A 17,606-nucleotide genomic window follows, 5' to 3' on the forward strand; every position below is an offset into this window, starting at 1 on the left:
TTTGTATATACAATAACTGATAATCAATATCTTTCATATCTAGCATAAAGTAAGAATTGAGAAATTGATTTGTTTCATTTTAATTTTGTTTTTAAAGTGTGCACTAAAGGTCAGTCAGTTACTGGGCAGTACCGGATGCTTGCAAAACATGGTGGATACGTGTGGATTGAGACCCAAGGGACAGTTATTTACAACAGCCGTAACTCTCAACCACAGTGCATTGTATGCGTCAACTATGTACTGAGGTATGCCTGCGTTATTACACAACTGATTTCAAAAACTAAGCACAAGATTTCTGCCTTGAAATGATCCTATTTTGATTTCTATGAGCATTTTATGTCTGTAGAGATCTTGGTAACATGGGTGGCTTTGCCATCCACCACACACTCAGTTTCAGAATGTTGCTTTCTGCAAATCTGGTGTTAAAATATACACTATTGTTATTTGGAATTTTCAATCCTGGCAAGAGGACAACAATCAACTGACGCAAAAATGACCAGAGACACACGATAAACTGAGCTTAAATGCTCTTGCATTAAAAGTAAATTTCTAAAAATATAAAATATAGAATGGCTTCTGGTTGAGCCTTCATTTTGTCTTTGAATATATCAGAATGCTGAAAATCATACTGTTACCCATAATTACTGAATAAAGATGTGGTGCTTACATTAAAACTTTAAAAGTCCCAATACAATTGAGACAGTATTTGAAAACTGAGATCATCAGAAGCAAATATTTTTATAAAAATCATAAAATGATTTTTGTACATAACATGAATGAATATTTTGAGGAAAGAAAGAAAAATATTGAGAATTGAACAATTTTCTTGACTGAATACTTGCTGTAAACTTTGCCAATTTCAAATAATCTGCAGAATCTTTTTAACAGTGATTCACTGTTCACCTCTACTAAGAATAACAATACACAACCTAAATTAAATAATCATCTCTATTAAACCCCAACTCTATCTATTTACTCAGCGGGATATGAGAATTCCATGCCACAATCTGAACACAAGCAATCATCTCCAAAACATAGGCAAATGGTTTGCAATTCAGATTGGACATGGACAATCTCAAAGCAACATTGGAACATCAGTCATTGTCTTCTTGTGGATTATTCTGTATCAAGTGGGGAAAAAAAGGACTCTGATGGACATTACCAACACCAAAGATGGATTGAAAGCAGAATAGAATTAATTACATAGATTTAAAGCAGTTATTACTCACCTGTACTTAATACACAGAGCAGGAAAGAAAGTCAGGTAAATGCAATCAGGATGCTCAGTGAACAATTGCTTCTATTGTATTAAAACTAAATGTTTATCAGAATATATTGCAATTGCATGTTTGTAATGAATGCTGAGAATAGAAGTTTTATTGCTTCACCTGTGCTTACTTTTATCAGTAGCAATAAAGCTATAATTAGGTGTGGATAACCTATATTTAGGATGTCTAAAGTTTGAAATTGTTTATTGGTGACACAAAATTAAATAAATGTGTAGCTGTGGAACAGTATGTGAATGATATAAATATGAAACCCTTAAGATATTTTTTAAAATTAGATGATAGCAATTCATAAACCTACTCATTTAGAAATTACTTTGAAATTGGACTGCCAGCAAATGTAATGCTTACTACTGTTGACTGGAACAAATTCAATATTCAATGAATATTGAAATAATTTAATTCAGAGTCTGTCGAGTCATAGAGATGTACAGCATGGAACTCAGTTGATAACACACTCAGAGGCTATGGATCGTCTGACTTCAGCATAGTATGTTGGATAACTGCGCAGCATAACTGATTATTGAAAATGTTTGGCTGAGATATTAAACCCCAACTCTATCCATTTACTCAGCAGGATATGAAAATTCCATGTCACAATCTGAACATGAGCAAACCGTTGTCCCAGTACCTGGGCCAACATCTATGCAAATAAAAATGACTTATCTGTTAATTCATTCAGTGTCTGTGTGTATATGGAACCTTGTGTGCCAAAATAGGTATAGAGTTGTACAGGAAGGAAACAGATCCTTCGGTCCAACTCATCCATGCTGACCAGACATCCTAAATTAATCTAGTCTTATTTGCCAGCATTTGGCCATATCCCTCAACATAACTATAAGTACACTTCAAAAGCAATCCATTGTTGATAAATTGCCTTGGGATATCCTGGGAATGTGATGAGATGTTAAGTAAATGTACACCATTCCTTGGCATTTTATACTGCAATGGAGTTCTTTCTTTAAAAAAAAAACTGAAATCAAATGTTTACATTTTCAGTGAGATTGAGGAGAAGAATGTTGTATTCTCCATGGACCAGACAGAGTCTCTTTTCAAGCCTTGCCAAGCCATGAAAAATATGAATGGCAAGCATATCTGCGGAGGTCCAATGCCAGATGATGGTAATCTGCTCTTCAGTAAACTGAAGGAAGAACCTGAAGACCTAGCACAACTTGCTCCTACACCTGGAGATTCCATTATTCTACTTGATTTCAGTGTCAATGGTATGTTGCTAGAATTTAAGACATTATTTTAATCTATGTAAACCAATAAATATTTGACATCAATCCGCAGTTTTTTTTAAAAAAATAGTATTCTTCAATTAATGGTAATGTACTAATGAAGTACCCTACAATGTCAGTTATACACTTTGAGTGAAGCAACCAAGGAAAGAAGAGATAAGAGTGTGGTGCTAGAAAAGCACAGTTGGTCAGGCAGCATCTGAGGAGCAGGAGAATCGATGTTTCAGGTTACTGATGAAGGGCTTATGCCCAAAACGTCAATTCTCCTGCTTCTCGGATGTTGCCTCACTGGCTGTGCTTTTCCAGCACCACACTCTCGACTCTGATTTCCAGCATCTGCAGTCCTCACTTGCTCCTGAAGAAGAGATGCATCCATGCAAGGAAAGAAAAGCAAATTGTGCTCTTTTAAGTACCACTTACAGACACCTGAACATAGTTTGGAACTACATTGTGAGAGTAAAGATTTAAAAATGAAGCAAATGAAATAATGCACTGGGTAGGGCACCTGTAGGCTTTGCAAATTGGGGAAAAGGTCTGGTTCAGTCTTTATTCTAAAACAGTAAGAATTTTTTTCAGCTACAATAAAAATGAATTGCTCTAAAATCTTATTCGTGTGCCAATTGGTCCATATCTTCAAGATGGCAAATTAAATTCATTTTGCTTAGCATTGGATCAAACTGAGATCAAAAAGAATCAAAATAAGACCAACAAATGTTCTTTTTTTTTTTGTCATTTTTACCAGGTAACCAGCAGTTTGAGGAAGCTCCTCTTTATAACAAGGCTATTATTCCACGAAACAAGCTGTGGCCAATGGAAGCAACAAAACCAAATGTGAAAGGTCCAACTGAGCTCAGCAAGCAGTCATCAGTGGATCGGCACCAGTTTACAATGCCACAGGTCCCATCAGGCAATTCCACTCCACGCACTTGCAGCAGCACCTCTTGCTCTTCAGTAAGTGACCAGAGAAAATTACTGTCAAAAAACCTGAGAACAACAGCAGCAATAACTCACATCTATATAAAATTGTGAGTGTGGAACATGCCACATGGGGAAATGGAAAGATGAAGAGAAAATAATTTAGCTAAAAGTATGAACATAATGCCATTGTAGTAATGTTAGGGGAGGTCGAAGAAAAGTTGTTTGAAATAATGCCCTCTTGCACCTCAAACAAATCAGGATTGGTGGTAAGGCATTTGGTTCTTCCAGGCTGCTCCGTCATTTGATAAGATTGTGACCTCAACTTTGCTTTCCTCTCTACTCCCTATTCCATTTGCTTGGTGATGAAGAAATGATCTAACTTAGCCTTAAAAATATGCAGTGACTCTGCTTTTGCTGCTCTCTGTGGAAGAGAATTCCACAGACTAATGAGTCTCTAAGAGAACAATAATCTCTTAATCTCCACCTCAATTGGTTCTCCTAGTCTTCCTGTGAAGGAGAATCATCCTTTCAGTCTTCACCCTGTCAAGCCTGTTCAGCATCTTACATGTTTCAACAAGATCCCCTCTTATTCTTCTGATCTCCAATGGATACAGAATGAACTCATCTCACTACTAAACCCTTTATCTTGGCAATCATTTACATGAATGCTCTCTGAACTGCTTCTAAGGTAATTATATTGATTCCTAATTAGTAAGACCAAAGCTGTATGTGTCGTCTCACCAAGTCCTATACATCTGTAGCAAAACTTCACTACTCCTATACAGAATTCCTCTTGTAATGAACAGAAATCCAATTGCCTTCCTAATCCTCAACCTTATGTGCTTGCTCATATTTTGTTATTTATGAATCAGGACACCCAGGTCCCTCCATAGTGCAGAGTTCAGAAATTTCTATCCATTTAATTAGCATACGGTACTTTTAAAAAAGATTTCCGCCAAAGTTGACAAGCTCACACTTTCCCACATTAAAGTCCATTCATCAATGTTTTTGCCCAGTTATCATATCTTTACACTTTTGCAGACTCCTTACATTCTCTTCACAATTTACAGTCCTAACAATCCTTGTGTCATCAGCAACTATACATTTTTTACCTTTACCCAAGTCATTGATGTAAATTGTAAATAGTTGAGGACACAGCCCTTACCCCTGTGACATTCTGCTACTTACAGGTTGCCAACCCAAAATTGACTAATTAATTTCTACTCTTTGCTTTCTGTTAGGTAACCAATCCTTGCTCCATAATTAGATGTCACCCAGACACCAAGAGCTCTTATTTTGTGTACTAACCTTTGATATGCCATTTTATCAAATAGAGTCATACAGATTACAACACAGAAACAGACCCTTTTGTCCAACGCATCCATGCTGACCAGATATCCCAACCTAATCTAGTCCCATTTGCTAGCACTTGGCCCACATGCCTTTCAACCCTTCCGATACATATACCCATCCAGATGTCTTTTAAATGCTGTAATTGTACCAGCCTCCACCACTTTGTCTGGAGCACCTTCTTCACTATCCTATCGACCTGCGACTCCACTTTCAAGGAACTATCAACCTGCACTCCAAAGTTCATATGTTCAGCACCACTCCCCAGGACTGTACCATTAACTGTATAAGTCTTGCCCTGATTTGCTTTTCCAAAATGCAGCACCTCATATTTATCTAAATTAAACTCCATCTACCACTCTTCAGCCCATTGGCCCATCTGATAGAGATCCCATTGTAATCTGGCAACCTGTAAGTAGCAGAATGTCACAGGGGTAAGGGCGGTGTCCTCAACTATTTACAATTTACATCAATGACTTGGGTAAAGGTAAAAAATGTATAGTTGCTGAGATTTTTGCAGTCCACTACACCTCCAATTTTGATGTCATCTGCAAACTTACTAACTATACTTCCTATGTTCACATCCAAATCATTTATATAAATGATGAAAAGTAGTGGACCTAACACTGATCCTTGTGGCACTCCACTGGTCACAGGGAAAAGCAACCCTCCACCACCACCCTCTGTCTTCTACTTTTGAGCCAGTTCTTTATCCAAATGGCTAGTTCTCCCTGTATTCCATGAGATCTAACCTTGCTAACCAATCTCCCATGGGGAACCTTGTCGAACACCTTACTGAAGTCTATGTAGATCACATCTACCCCTCTTCCCTCATCAATCCTCTTTGTTACTTCTTCAAAAAAACTCAATCAAGTTTGAGAGACATGATTTCCCATGCACAAAGGTCTGTAGTTCCTTGGCTTTTCCTTACCATCTTTCTTAAGAAGTGGTACCACGTTAGCCCGCCTCTAATCTTTCAGCATTTCACCTGCAACTATTGATGATACAAAATCTCAGCAAGAGGCCCAGTAATCACTTCCCTAGCTTCCCACAGAGTTCTAGGATATTTTTGGAAATCCAAGTCACCACACCTACAAGTCCCCCTTAATTAAACTTGCTTGTTACTTTTTCAATGAAACTCTAATTAATTAGTCAAACAAGATTTCCCTTTCAGAAAGCCATGCTAACTCTAACTGATTGTATTCAGTGTTTCTAAGTGCCCTGCCATAATTATTGCCATAATAACTGATTCTAACGTTTTCAATATGGCAGCTATTAGACTAGCTGGATTGTAGTTCCCATTTTCTGTCTTCCTCCTTCCTTGAATAGATGTTCACAAGTTTCCAGCTTGATTCAAACTTTCCAGAACTCAGGGAAGTTTGGGAAATTGCAACCAACACATCTATTATGTCTGTGGCCAATTCTTCGAAGACTCTAGATTGAAGGTTCTGGGGCTTTGTCAACTTTTAGTTCTAATAAAAGCAAAATACTGCAGGCAATCTGAAATAAAAACTAAAACTGCTGGAGAAACTCACTCAGCAGCAGATGTGGCCGCATCTGTGGAGAAATAAACAAAGTTCACATTTTGAGTCCAATATGACTCTTCTTCAGAACTCAAAGTACGAGTTGACAATTGACGGCGATGTCTTCAGTAGTTTAGTCCTAAGTTGTGGAATTTGCTTGCTGAATCTCTCCACTTCTGGACCGCTTTATGTTCCTTTAGGACTGTGATTAAAATATTTATTTGATCAAGCTTTTGGTCACCTGTCCTAATATTTCTTTCATGTGACTTATATGTCAAGTTTTATTTGATTATGTTCCTGTGAAGTCCTTTGGGATATTTTTTATTGAATGGAGGGATGATGTAGGTTCAAGACATTGTTAACACCTACGTTAACTAGCTTGAAAGGATACTAGAGCTGGAGAGGGAGGATCCAGTTGTTGTGGTCCACGTTGGGAAAAACAACACGGGCAAGGCTAGGAAGGAGGCCTGTTTGGGAATTATCAAGCACTGGGAACAAAATTAAGGAACAGATCTTCAAGGGTTATAATTTCTGGATTATTACCCAGGCCACGTGTAAATTGGCTTAGGGATAAGAAAATTAGGGAAATAAACACAAGGCTAAAAGGAGTGATGTGGGAAAGAGGAGTTCCATTTCATTGGGCATTGGCATCAGTTTTGGAACAGGAGGGATCTGGACCATGAGGACTGTCTCTACCTGAGCCAATGTGGAACCACTGTTCTGGCGAGAAGTATAAATAGGTGGTCACTAGGACTCTAAACTAGTGAATTGGGGGGAGGGAAGGGGAAAACAACAGGAAATATAATGGTATGTAGAAAAGAAAGCAGCAGTTTAACGTATGCAGGAGGGTTTAACTACATCAAAGGCTATGAAAGACATTAAAAGTAAGGAAAACTCAGGAGATATTATTAATGGATAAAAACAAGGCATAAAAACTAGCATACAGACACTTTACCTGAATGCTCGTTGCATTCAAAACAAGGTAGATGAGTTAACAGCACAAATCATCACGAATGAGTAATGGGCAGATGCAGCATGGATTCATGAAAGGCAGGTCATGTTTAAATAATTTACTGGAATTTTTTGAGGACATTACAAGGGCAGTGGACAACGGGGACCCAGTAGATTTTGTTTATCTGGATTTCCAAAAGGCATTTAACAAGGTGCCTGACAAAAGGCTAATGCAGAAGATAAAGATGCATGGCATTATGGGCAATGTATTAGCATGGACAGAGGATTGGTTTACTAACAGGAAGCAAAACGTGGGGATAAATGAGTGTTTTTCTGGTTGGCTATCAGTGACTAGTGGTGTGCCTGAGAGATCAGTGTTGGGTCTGCAATTGTTTACAATTTACATAGATGATTTGGAGTTGGAATCACGTGTAGAGTATCAAAGTTTGTGGATGACACTAAGATGAGTGATAGAGCAAAGTGCGCAGAAGACTCTGAAAGTTTGCAGAGGAATATAGATAGTTTAAGCGAGTGGGCAAAGGTATGATAGATGGAGTTCAATGTTGATAAATGTGAAGTCATACATTTTGGTAGCAGTAACAGTAAAAAGGACGATTATTTGAATGGTAAAATGTTGCAGCATGCTGCTGTACAGAGAGACCTGGGTATTCTTGAGCATGAATCACAGAGGGTTGGTCTGCAGGTATAACAGGTAATTAGGAAGGTGAATGGAATTGTGTCTTTCATTGTGAAAGGGATTGAGTTTAAAAGCAGAAAGGTTATGTTGCAGCTATATACAGTGCTGGTAAGGCCACACCTGGAGTACAGCGCGCAGATTTGGTCTCCTTACATGAGAAAGGATGTGCTGGCACTGGAGGGGGTGCAGAGGAGGTTCACGAGGTTCATTCTGGAGTTAAGAGGACTGGCTTATGATGAAAGACTGAGTAGACTGGGTTTATATTCATTGGAATTTAGAAGAATGAGGGGGCATCTTACAGAAACACAACATTATGAAGGGAATAGATAAGATAGAAGCAGGGAGGCTGTTTCCACTGGCAGCTGAAACTAGAACAAGAGGCATAGCCTCAGAATTAGGGGGAGCAGAATTAGGACTGAATTAAGGAGGAACTTCTTTACCCAAAGGGTTGTAGATCTGTGGAATTCCCTGCCTAGAGATATAGTTGAGGCCTCTTCATTGAATGTTTTTAAAGCTAAGCTAGATAATTCTTTGAACAGTAAAGGAATTAAGGGTTATGGTAAGAGGGTGAGTAAGTGGAGCTGAGGCCATAAATAGATCAGCCAGGATCTTATTGAATGGTAGAGTGGGCTCAAAAGGCCAGATAGCCTACGCCTGTTCCTAGTTCTTATGTTCTTAACCTTTCATTGGTGGCAAAGACTCTTCACAACCAGAGTTTAAGCACACCAGAATTTAATGCCTCCCTCTGTTTGGCGGGTTTGGTGACAGAGGTGCATTTAATCAGATAGGAAATTGGGAATCCACCATTGGTCCTCCCTTTGTCTAGATTAACTCTATGGCAGAAATGTCCCACTGCCAATTGGAAGCCCTTAAGAAGGTAATTAATGCTCAATTAAAATCCTGACACCATCACTACAGGAGACTCACCATGCTGGAATATTGAAAGCATATGTAACTGGGGCTGCTTGAGAGCTCTTGGGTTGAGAAGCCACTGGAGCCTGCTACAAACCTAATCCATCCTCTCCCAGCCTTTGCTGCCAATGCTCCTAACCTCTGTGACTCCCAGCCCATGATTTTCTTCCCATCTTCTCTCCTCTATCGCCAAGTCCTTCAGTGATAAAAGCATGGGTGCATTGCTGGCAGAAGTCACTGTTCCACTGAGCAATGCCCAATGTGGCAACTTCCAATTGGCTGGCATCACTCAGTGGGTAGGATTTTTTAATGCACTTTTTCTGCACATCATTATACACCTTTGACTCAATATTAGCTTCTTCACTTTGGCAGGTTCGGGACTAAAGTCCCATTCCAGAGGCTAAACAAGTACCTTGCACTTGATAAGAGGTTAAGTAGGGCTGCGTCTCTACTCCTTGGTGCTTAGAAGAATGACAGCTGACCTTATTCAAGTGTACAGAGTTCTCAGTGGGGGTTTGACAGGGCCAATGTGAAGAGGTTGTTTTGTCTTATGGCAGCGTTGAGGACCTGAGGGCATAATCTCAGAGTAATGGATCATCGTCCATTTAATCTAGAGACAAGGAAGAATATCTTCTTTCAGAGAGAATCTTTACCATAGAGGGCTGTCAAGACTGCATTGTTAAGTATATTCAAGGCTGCGATAGACAGATTTTAATTAGCAAAGGAAATCAACAATTATGGGGAAAAAGGTGGAAAGTTGCATTGAGGGTTATCAGATTAGCCATGAACTCACTCGGTGGCCTATATCTGCCCCTATGTCTTAAGGTCTTATTTCCACCTCCTGGAATATTGATCTTGGGAAAAGGCCCACCATTGTCCAGTTAACTGCCTAAGAGGCACATCATATATTGGGCCTTCCTGAGGGGCCAACACACAGCTGTTGCTGGCTCTCCATTAAATACTGGCCATTGCTGATCATTTTCTGACCATTAGCTTATCATAAAGTGCTGCCAGTAGGCAAGACTTGCTGCCAGCATTGCACAATCCCAAACTTATTCCTGTCTGAATGTGAATTCAAAGGACACTTGCAAGTGAGATGATACCGAAAAGTAACAATAGAATTTATGTTTAAAATAATACTTGTTAAATAAAGACATTACAATTTTACAGTTTATTTGAGTTTATACTATCTAAGTCAAGTTTTCTTTGGTGTCTATGCTCACAGAATATAAAATCCTTCCAAAATGGAAAGGATTTTCTGTTGCAATATTAATTTTAGTCTGTCATAATACTCTTTTACTGCTGGTTGAGCGAAATATAATCTCCATTTCTTATTTACTTCTACAGTTATCTCCAAGTTAGTTACAATTGCACTATCTGACCATTTTCTACTTGTATAATTGTCTTTGAATCCGGGTTCTCAGAAATAACAGTATCTTCATTCATTGCATGCAATAAAGATTTTGAATCAAACCTGTGAGACGGATGTAAGTGATGCTTGATACTATTTTAGTGATGTCAATAGTAATTGGATGAATTAAATTATTCATCAGGACAATGCATTTTAAAGATGTTTCTTTACTTTGCAATTATAGCCAAGTAGCCCTGGAGACTACTACAGTTCCTTGGACAATGATCTCAAGATTGAACTGATTGAGAAACTTTTTGCTATGGACACTGAAGCAAAAAAACAATGTAGCACTCAGGTTAGTTCATTAAAATAAACACAAAATAACCAATAAATATGCAGAGGTTCCACAGCGACTCAAAAAGACAAATCATCTATTTGATTAAGATATATAAGGTCACCTCAGAATTCATTATGATAATAACTTTCACTGGGAAACAGAGGTCAGAGATCTAGACTCACCTTTAATTTCTAAAATATACATACATTTTATTAAAATATAATAAATCTGCAAACAGTATAGCTATTTAGCAGCGAATGTGGTCAGGCTGGTATCTCATCCCGTTTCAATAGTCATTGATAAGTCAAAATGGTTCAGTATTATCATGCCAAATTCATTGTTGCACTGCAGTTCATGTTGCTTTGGAAAATAGTCATTGTGCAGAGGTGGATTGCTGAGAGATTGATTTCCCCTCAACAGTACAGTGATTATTAAATCATCCCAGTGCAATATACTCCCCGCAATTCTGCCAATTGCTCGCTCCAGTTTATAGAAATAGCATTCAAAGGATTTGCAAAAGTCATCTCTGTAGATAATCTACACAGCACTGCACTTGTAGTTTGAAGGAGTGGCACATAAAACATACAGCTGTAAGGCAATAAAATATGATATGTAAACTTGAACAGGAATATATACCTATGGGATATTTCATTGTATTTCCAACCTACAGAATCTGGAAGAGCAGATTAAGAATGCCATCTGGAATTTTTGCCACAATAATTCTGGTAAAACTGTCAGCAATCACTTATTATTCCTTTGAAAGCTGACATGATATATCACAGAATGAAGCTATTTCACCCTTTTAGTCTGGGCCAGCCCTTCTAAAAAGGGATCCTGTTGCTCTCTGGTTCATTGCTCCTTTGCCATTCACCTTGAATTTCTGTTCATTGATTATCTTGACACAAATAGCAAATGGGTGGAGAATTCTAATACGCTGAAGCCCTGGGAGGGAGTGGGAGGATGGAGTTGGTATAGCATGGGAAACCATAAGGCCTGTATTTCCCCACTGAATGCACAGTTTGTCATCTCTGCAGTGGATTCCTTTTTTGCATTTCACCAAAAGATGAACAAGCTTGACCTCCAAACAGAGTGGGAAAAGTTCTGGTAAAAGTTGTATGGGAGCAAATAGATCTCAGTAATGACAATGAGGTTGTGAAATGGTTCAAGGTCCAAAGCTTAACTTCATCATGGGTGCATCCAGTCTCAGGGATTATACCATTCTGAGGAAGATGTCGGGGGAGGAAGTCAGAACTATGGGATAATGTTGCAGGAGCCTGGAGGGCCTCGAGGAGGCCTCTTACTCTTCCTGGCCCGCAAGAAATGAATATCATCACACACTGCAGCGTCCTGTTTTCCCAAGGTCCAGGCAACTTAATTGGCCACAGTTAAACCCTGAAAAGCAGGTTAATGTTGAGGTTTCAAGCCTTGTTTATGTATTTCGAAGACCATCTGACCTCGAGGGAAGGGGTGGGTTGCTCACCTCCTTCCCTGCCTGTCAATGGGTTGCGGCCAGCTTCCCAACAGGCTTCTTTTTTTTGTCCATTTAAACCCCCTAAATGTACCTAATCCCACCAATTCACTCATAGTAAGATTTCAGTTGCGCCCTCTCTTTCCCTCACTGAGACCTGCATGTGTACACTGAATGCAGAAATTCTACTCTTCTATGTAGGGTGCACTGCACAGGTTGTCACTGAACTAATGAGAGTTTCGTTCTTTCATGCTATAAGATCACTGCTGAAACTCTCTGATAAAATGTGCATCTTGTTTATAAGTTACCTGGCGTTCTAATGCTAAGTACTAACTACTTCTGAAGAAACTCTCTGGTCCTGGATAAATAATTCTGTATTTGTGAAATGCTAAATTTCTCTATTCTGAGAAAGATATTTTTTAAAGATTATTATATGTCAGCTTCTAATTTGCATGTTTTGACTGTTTATTTAAATCTCTATAAAATTCAACAAAATACAAAGAAAATTGGTGGGCGAGTCAACAGTGAAGAAGGTTATCTAGGATTACAAAGGGATCTTGATCAATTGGACCATTGGGCTGAGGAGTGGCAGAAGGAGTTTGAGTTGGATAAATGTGAGGTATTGCATTATAGTAAAACAAACAAGGGCAGGAATTACACAGTTAATGGTAGAGCCCTGGACAATGTTGTCAACCTAGGGATGCAGGTACATAGTCCTTTGAAAGTAGCATCAGAGGTAGACCGGGTGGTGAAGAAAGTGTTTAGCACACTTACCTTCTTTGCTCAGACCATTCAGTATAAGAGTAGGGATGTCATTGTTAAGGTTTCACAGGACATTGGTGAGGCCACTTCTGGAGTGCTGTATACAGTTCTGATCAACCTGCTACAGGAAGGATTTTATTAAATTGGAGAGTTCCGAAAAGACTTACCAGGTTGCCGCTGGGACTGGAGGATTTGCATTATAAGGAAAGGCTGGGACTTTTTTCATTGGAACTTAGGAAGTTGAGCAGTGACCTTATTGAAGTTTATAACATCATGAGGGACATAGATAAGGTGAAGAGCAAAGTTCTTTTCCCTAGGGTGGGTAAGGTCAAAACTAGGGGACACATTTTTAAAGTGAGAGGAGAAAGATTTAAAAGGGACTTGAGGGGTAACCACCTTCATGCAGAAGGTGGTCTGTATATGAAATTAACTACCAGAGGAAGTGTTGGATACAGGTACAGTTTATAACATTTAGAGTCAGAGATGTACAGCATGGAAACAGACCCTTCAGTCCAACCCATCCATGCCGACCAGATATCCCAACCCAATCTAGTCCCACCTGCCAGCACCCGGCCCATATCCCTCCAAACCCTTTCTATTCATATACCCATCCAAAGGCCTCTTAAATGTTGCAATTCTACCAGCCTCCACCACTTCCTCTGGCAGCTTATGCCATACACGTACCACTCTGTGAAAAAGTTGCCCTGTAGGTCTCTTTTATATCTTTCCCCTCTCACCCTAAACCTATGCCCTCTAGTTCTGGACTCCCCAACCCCAAGGAAAAGACTTTGCCAATTTACCCTATCCGTGCCCCTCATAATTTTGTAAACCTCTATAAGGTCACCCCTCAGCCTCCGACGCTCCAGGGAAAACAGCCCCAGCCTTAGATTATTTACAGTGTGGAAACAGGCCCTTCGGCCCAACAAGTCCACACTGACCCGCCAAAGCATATCCCTACATTTACCCCTTTACCTAACACTACAGGCAATTTAGCATGGCCAATTCACCTGACGTGCACATCTTTGGACTGTGGGAGGAAACCGGAGCACCCGGAGGAAACCCACGCAGACATGGGGAGAATGTGCAAACTCCACACAGTCAGTCGCCTGAGTCGGGAATTGAACCCAGATCTCTGGCGCTGTGAGGCAGCAGTGCTAACCACTGTGCCACCGTGCCGCCTGTTCAGCATCTCCCTATAGCTCAAATCCTCCAACCCTGGCAACATCCTTGTAAATCTTTTCTGAACCAGACATTTGGATAGGTACATGAACAGGAAAGGTTTGGAGGATATGAGCCAAATACAGACAAGTGGGACTGATTTACTTTTGGGAAACTTGGTTGGCATGAACAAGTTGAACTGAAGGGTCTGTTTCCGTGCTGTATGTCTCTGTAATAATCGGCGAGCAATTAGCTTGATAGTTTATTTCTATAAAATTTTCCAGCAAGTTTTAGAACTAAGTACTTACAGTTTAAATCTTCAGAAAAATAAGGCGACATTTTGATTACAACAACAGGCTTTTAATTAAATCAACTCTAACTATGAATTTACCCAACTTTTAGGTCTCGATAGTTGTAGATTTATTTTTAAGGAATGTGTGTTAAAATAATGAGTTAAAATAATAGCACTTTTAAAATTAGACAATGGAGTGGAGAATTTCAGTTATGAAGAGAGTTTGGATAGACTGAGATTGTTTTCCTTAGAACAGAGGAGACAAATGGGGGACATAGTTGCAATGTATAAAATTCAGAAGGAACATAAACAGGGTAGATGGGAAGAAATATTCCCCTTAGTGAAGGGATTAGTGACCAGGGGACATAAATTTAAGGTAAGGGACAGGAGGTTTAGAGGGGATGTCAAGAAAAATGTTTTCACTTATAGGGTAGTGGGAATCTGGAACTGACTGCCTCTAATTCCTAATGAAGGGCTTTTGCCCGAAATGGTGATTTTCCTGCTCCTCGGATGCTGCCTGACCTGCTGTGCTTTTCCAGCACCACACTCTTAACTCTAATCTCGAGCATCCGCAGTATTCACTTTCGCTGAGTAGATATAGATACTCTCACCACAGTTAGATTTGCACTTGCAATGCCAAGGCATACAAAGCTATTAGCCAAGTGCTGGAAAATATGATTAGAATAGTTAGGTGGCTGTTTTTGAACTTCACAGACTCGATGGGCCTTTTTCTGTGCTGTGGATATTTATGACACTAAATGTCCATAGGTGGCAATAGAGGTGACTGTAGGAAAACCTAACATTTAGATTTGTTGAAAGTTTTGAGCTAAGACAGCATATCCCCTTAACCTTACTTTTCAAAGACAATTTATCCATTCAAAAGCAGTCCATGAGTAACTTCAGGGTCTATGTGAAACAGTAGTAGGTGCTCTTCAAGGGGAGGAAAAATGATGAGTATGTTCCAGTTTACCACTATTACTTCCCTTGGCATTGTTTTTAAAAGCAATTCTAACTGTTTCTTACTCTTTTTGATTGTTGTGCCCAACTTATTCTCAAGCTCTGGCAGTGCTAGTTTTAAAACAAAAATTGTACTGCTCTTTAACTCAATATATTTTCATTTGATTTACTATTAAGTAGAATAGCCTGTGTCCTGTTAAAAAAAAGACAGACTGTTTGGTATTGCAAGTATTCTGTGAATAATATTCCACACTCTATTCACTGTCTTTAATGTGTTGTTCCAGGCGGAATTGAGTGATCTAGACCTTGAAACTCTGGCTCCCTACATTCCCATGGATGGGGAAGACTTCCAGTTAAGCCCAATCTGCCATGATGAGCAGCCCCCTTCCGAGAACACACCAAGAATGCACGATTATTCCAACAACATGAGCAACATGTTCCAGTCATTTGCTCCAAATTTCACCACCTCACATCGGCAGATGATGCTCGACAAGTATAGTCCTGAAATGTCGTCTGTAAAGAACAACAGCCACCACCACCCACTGTCATACAACGCTGGGAACAGGGTTTCTCTGGCACCGTACCATGCACCTGGATGTACCCCTGCATCTTCACTGGGTGGCAGACCGAATGTCCAATGGCCGCCTGATCCACCTTTCGACTGTACACTCCGAAAGTGGAGATTGATGGATCAGAGGACAGGATCATTGCCTGGGATCCCTCCTGGCCAGCCGGGGCATACTTCACTGTATAAACAAAGGTAAAGAGAAGACCAGGAATAGATATTGCTGCATTTTATGAATTTTCTAACAGTCGGTTAAAATATGGAATCACTCCTGCATGTTTTGGTGAACGGTTGTGAAACAATATATTCTTAGAAATTTTTTTAAAAAAGCTTATTTCTTCCCCAACGCAATCATACACTTTGATTTAGCTTCTAAATGGCTCATCATTTCTCATGGCTCTTCAGCATTTCCTTCTTGCTCCATATGCTCCAAAGTTAAAATTGGACGTCCTGGAACTCTGAATTAAAACATGAACATTTTTTTCAAAAAGCTTATATTAGATTACTAACAGTGTGGAAACAGGCCCTTCAGGCCAACAAGTCCACACTGACCCTCCGAAGAGCAACCCTCCCAGACACATTCCCCTACATTTACCCCTTCACCTAATACTACAGGCAATTTAGCATGGCCAATTCACCTAACTTGCACATTTTTGGACTGTGGGAGCACTCAGAGGAAACCCACGCAGACACAGGGAGAATGTGCAAAGTCCACATAGACAGTTGCCCGAGGCAGGAATTGAACCCGGGTCTCTGATGCTGTGAGGCAGCAGTGCTAACCATCATCTTATAATCTAACTAAGTGGCATTTTTTTGACCCTTTTTTTTTAAAGCAACTAAACCCTGAAGCAAACATTAAGAGACTGTGTAAATTTAATAGAAGACGCAGCATCCCAGACTGATTGTTAATGCAGTGTCCTTAGTAAGGATCACAAATTGTGGATCTCAATTTAATGCGAGATTTGAACTCATGGGCAACTCCAAACATCAGAAAGCAGGATCATTCCAATGGCATCAGGTCATTACAAATAGCACGGAATGTTAAAGATAAACAAGGAACTGTTTAGAATCTAATGTCCATTCAGGAAAGAAATTTGACACCCTTACCTGGTCTGGCCAACCTGTATTTCTAGACTTAGGGAAATGTGGTTGATTCTTCACTGCCCTCTGAAATTGCCTAACAAACCATTCAGTTCATGGGCAGGTAGGGATGGGCAACAAATTCTTGCCTTACCAGTGACACCCACATCCCACACAACAAAATAAAAAGCACTACTTACTTGGAAGAGTCGTTTGGGTTACATTGGGCTGACAAATTCCTTTATCTGTCTACTATCCCTTCCCATCAGCCCTCTCTCCACCTAAAGACACTCTTTCTTTCTAATAAGTGTCAGTGGACTGCTCCAGCTGCCCTTCCACACCATCACCACCTGCTGTTGGGAATCCCTTGACATCTATCTTTAGCATCACAATGTGGCAAGTTGAACAAGCAGCCTCCAAGAACTAGCACAGCTACATCAGCTCCAGTGTTAAGCAGCATACTCCAAGCAACTGAACTAACTGGCCCCTTCTTATAAACTGCATTGCTGAAATAACGTCAAATAAAATATTGTCGCAACCATTGGGTTTCCTTTCACCTCAGTGCACGACTTTATTCTGAGATAAAGGATTGAATGAATTAGCAGTAGAAATGTGTAAAACACAGAGTAGAATTGTAAGGTACACGGCAGGCAGGGTTTCAGGCAGGAATGCCATTAAGTTTTGACGGTAGCATTCCCACCTCCAACTCATGTCATACCGTGCTGCCATTTTGGAGGTTGCAGGTAAATGAGGGTGGT

General features: G+C 39.9%; 2 protein-coding genes across 4 annotated transcripts in view; one reads left to right on the top strand and one right to left on the bottom strand.

Moving 5' to 3' along the window:
• The window catches only part of epas1b (endothelial PAS domain protein 1b), a 139,450-nt gene that overhangs the window by 112,446 nt on the left and 9,398 nt on the right, over positions 1–17,606 (top strand). The window contains exons 8-12 of one of the 2 annotated variants that reach the window (XM_087991275.1): positions 98–245; positions 2,286–2,509; positions 3,270–3,478; positions 10,474–10,584; positions 15,488–15,963. In XM_087991275.1, coding sequence (XP_087847401.1) covers positions 98–245; positions 2,286–2,509; positions 3,270–3,478; positions 10,474–10,584; positions 15,488–15,963 — 1,168 coding nt within the window. The remainder of the gene's footprint in view (positions 1–97; positions 246–2,285; positions 2,510–3,269; positions 3,479–10,473; positions 10,585–15,487; positions 15,964–17,606) is intronic. The other variant, XM_087991276.1, reaches the window with a different exon arrangement.
• The window catches only part of LOC148148940 (uncharacterized), a 139,078-nt gene that overhangs the window by 6,275 nt on the left and 115,197 nt on the right, over positions 1–17,606 (bottom strand). The window lies entirely within an intron of this gene.

This window comes from Chiloscyllium plagiosum, unplaced genomic scaffold (assembly GCF_037043375.1).
Source record: "Chiloscyllium plagiosum isolate Xiang-an unplaced genomic scaffold, Cpla_swu_hap1 HiC_scaffold_10, whole genome shotgun sequence".
NCBI lineage: Eukaryota > Metazoa > Chordata > Chondrichthyes > Orectolobiformes > Hemiscylliidae > Chiloscyllium > Chiloscyllium plagiosum.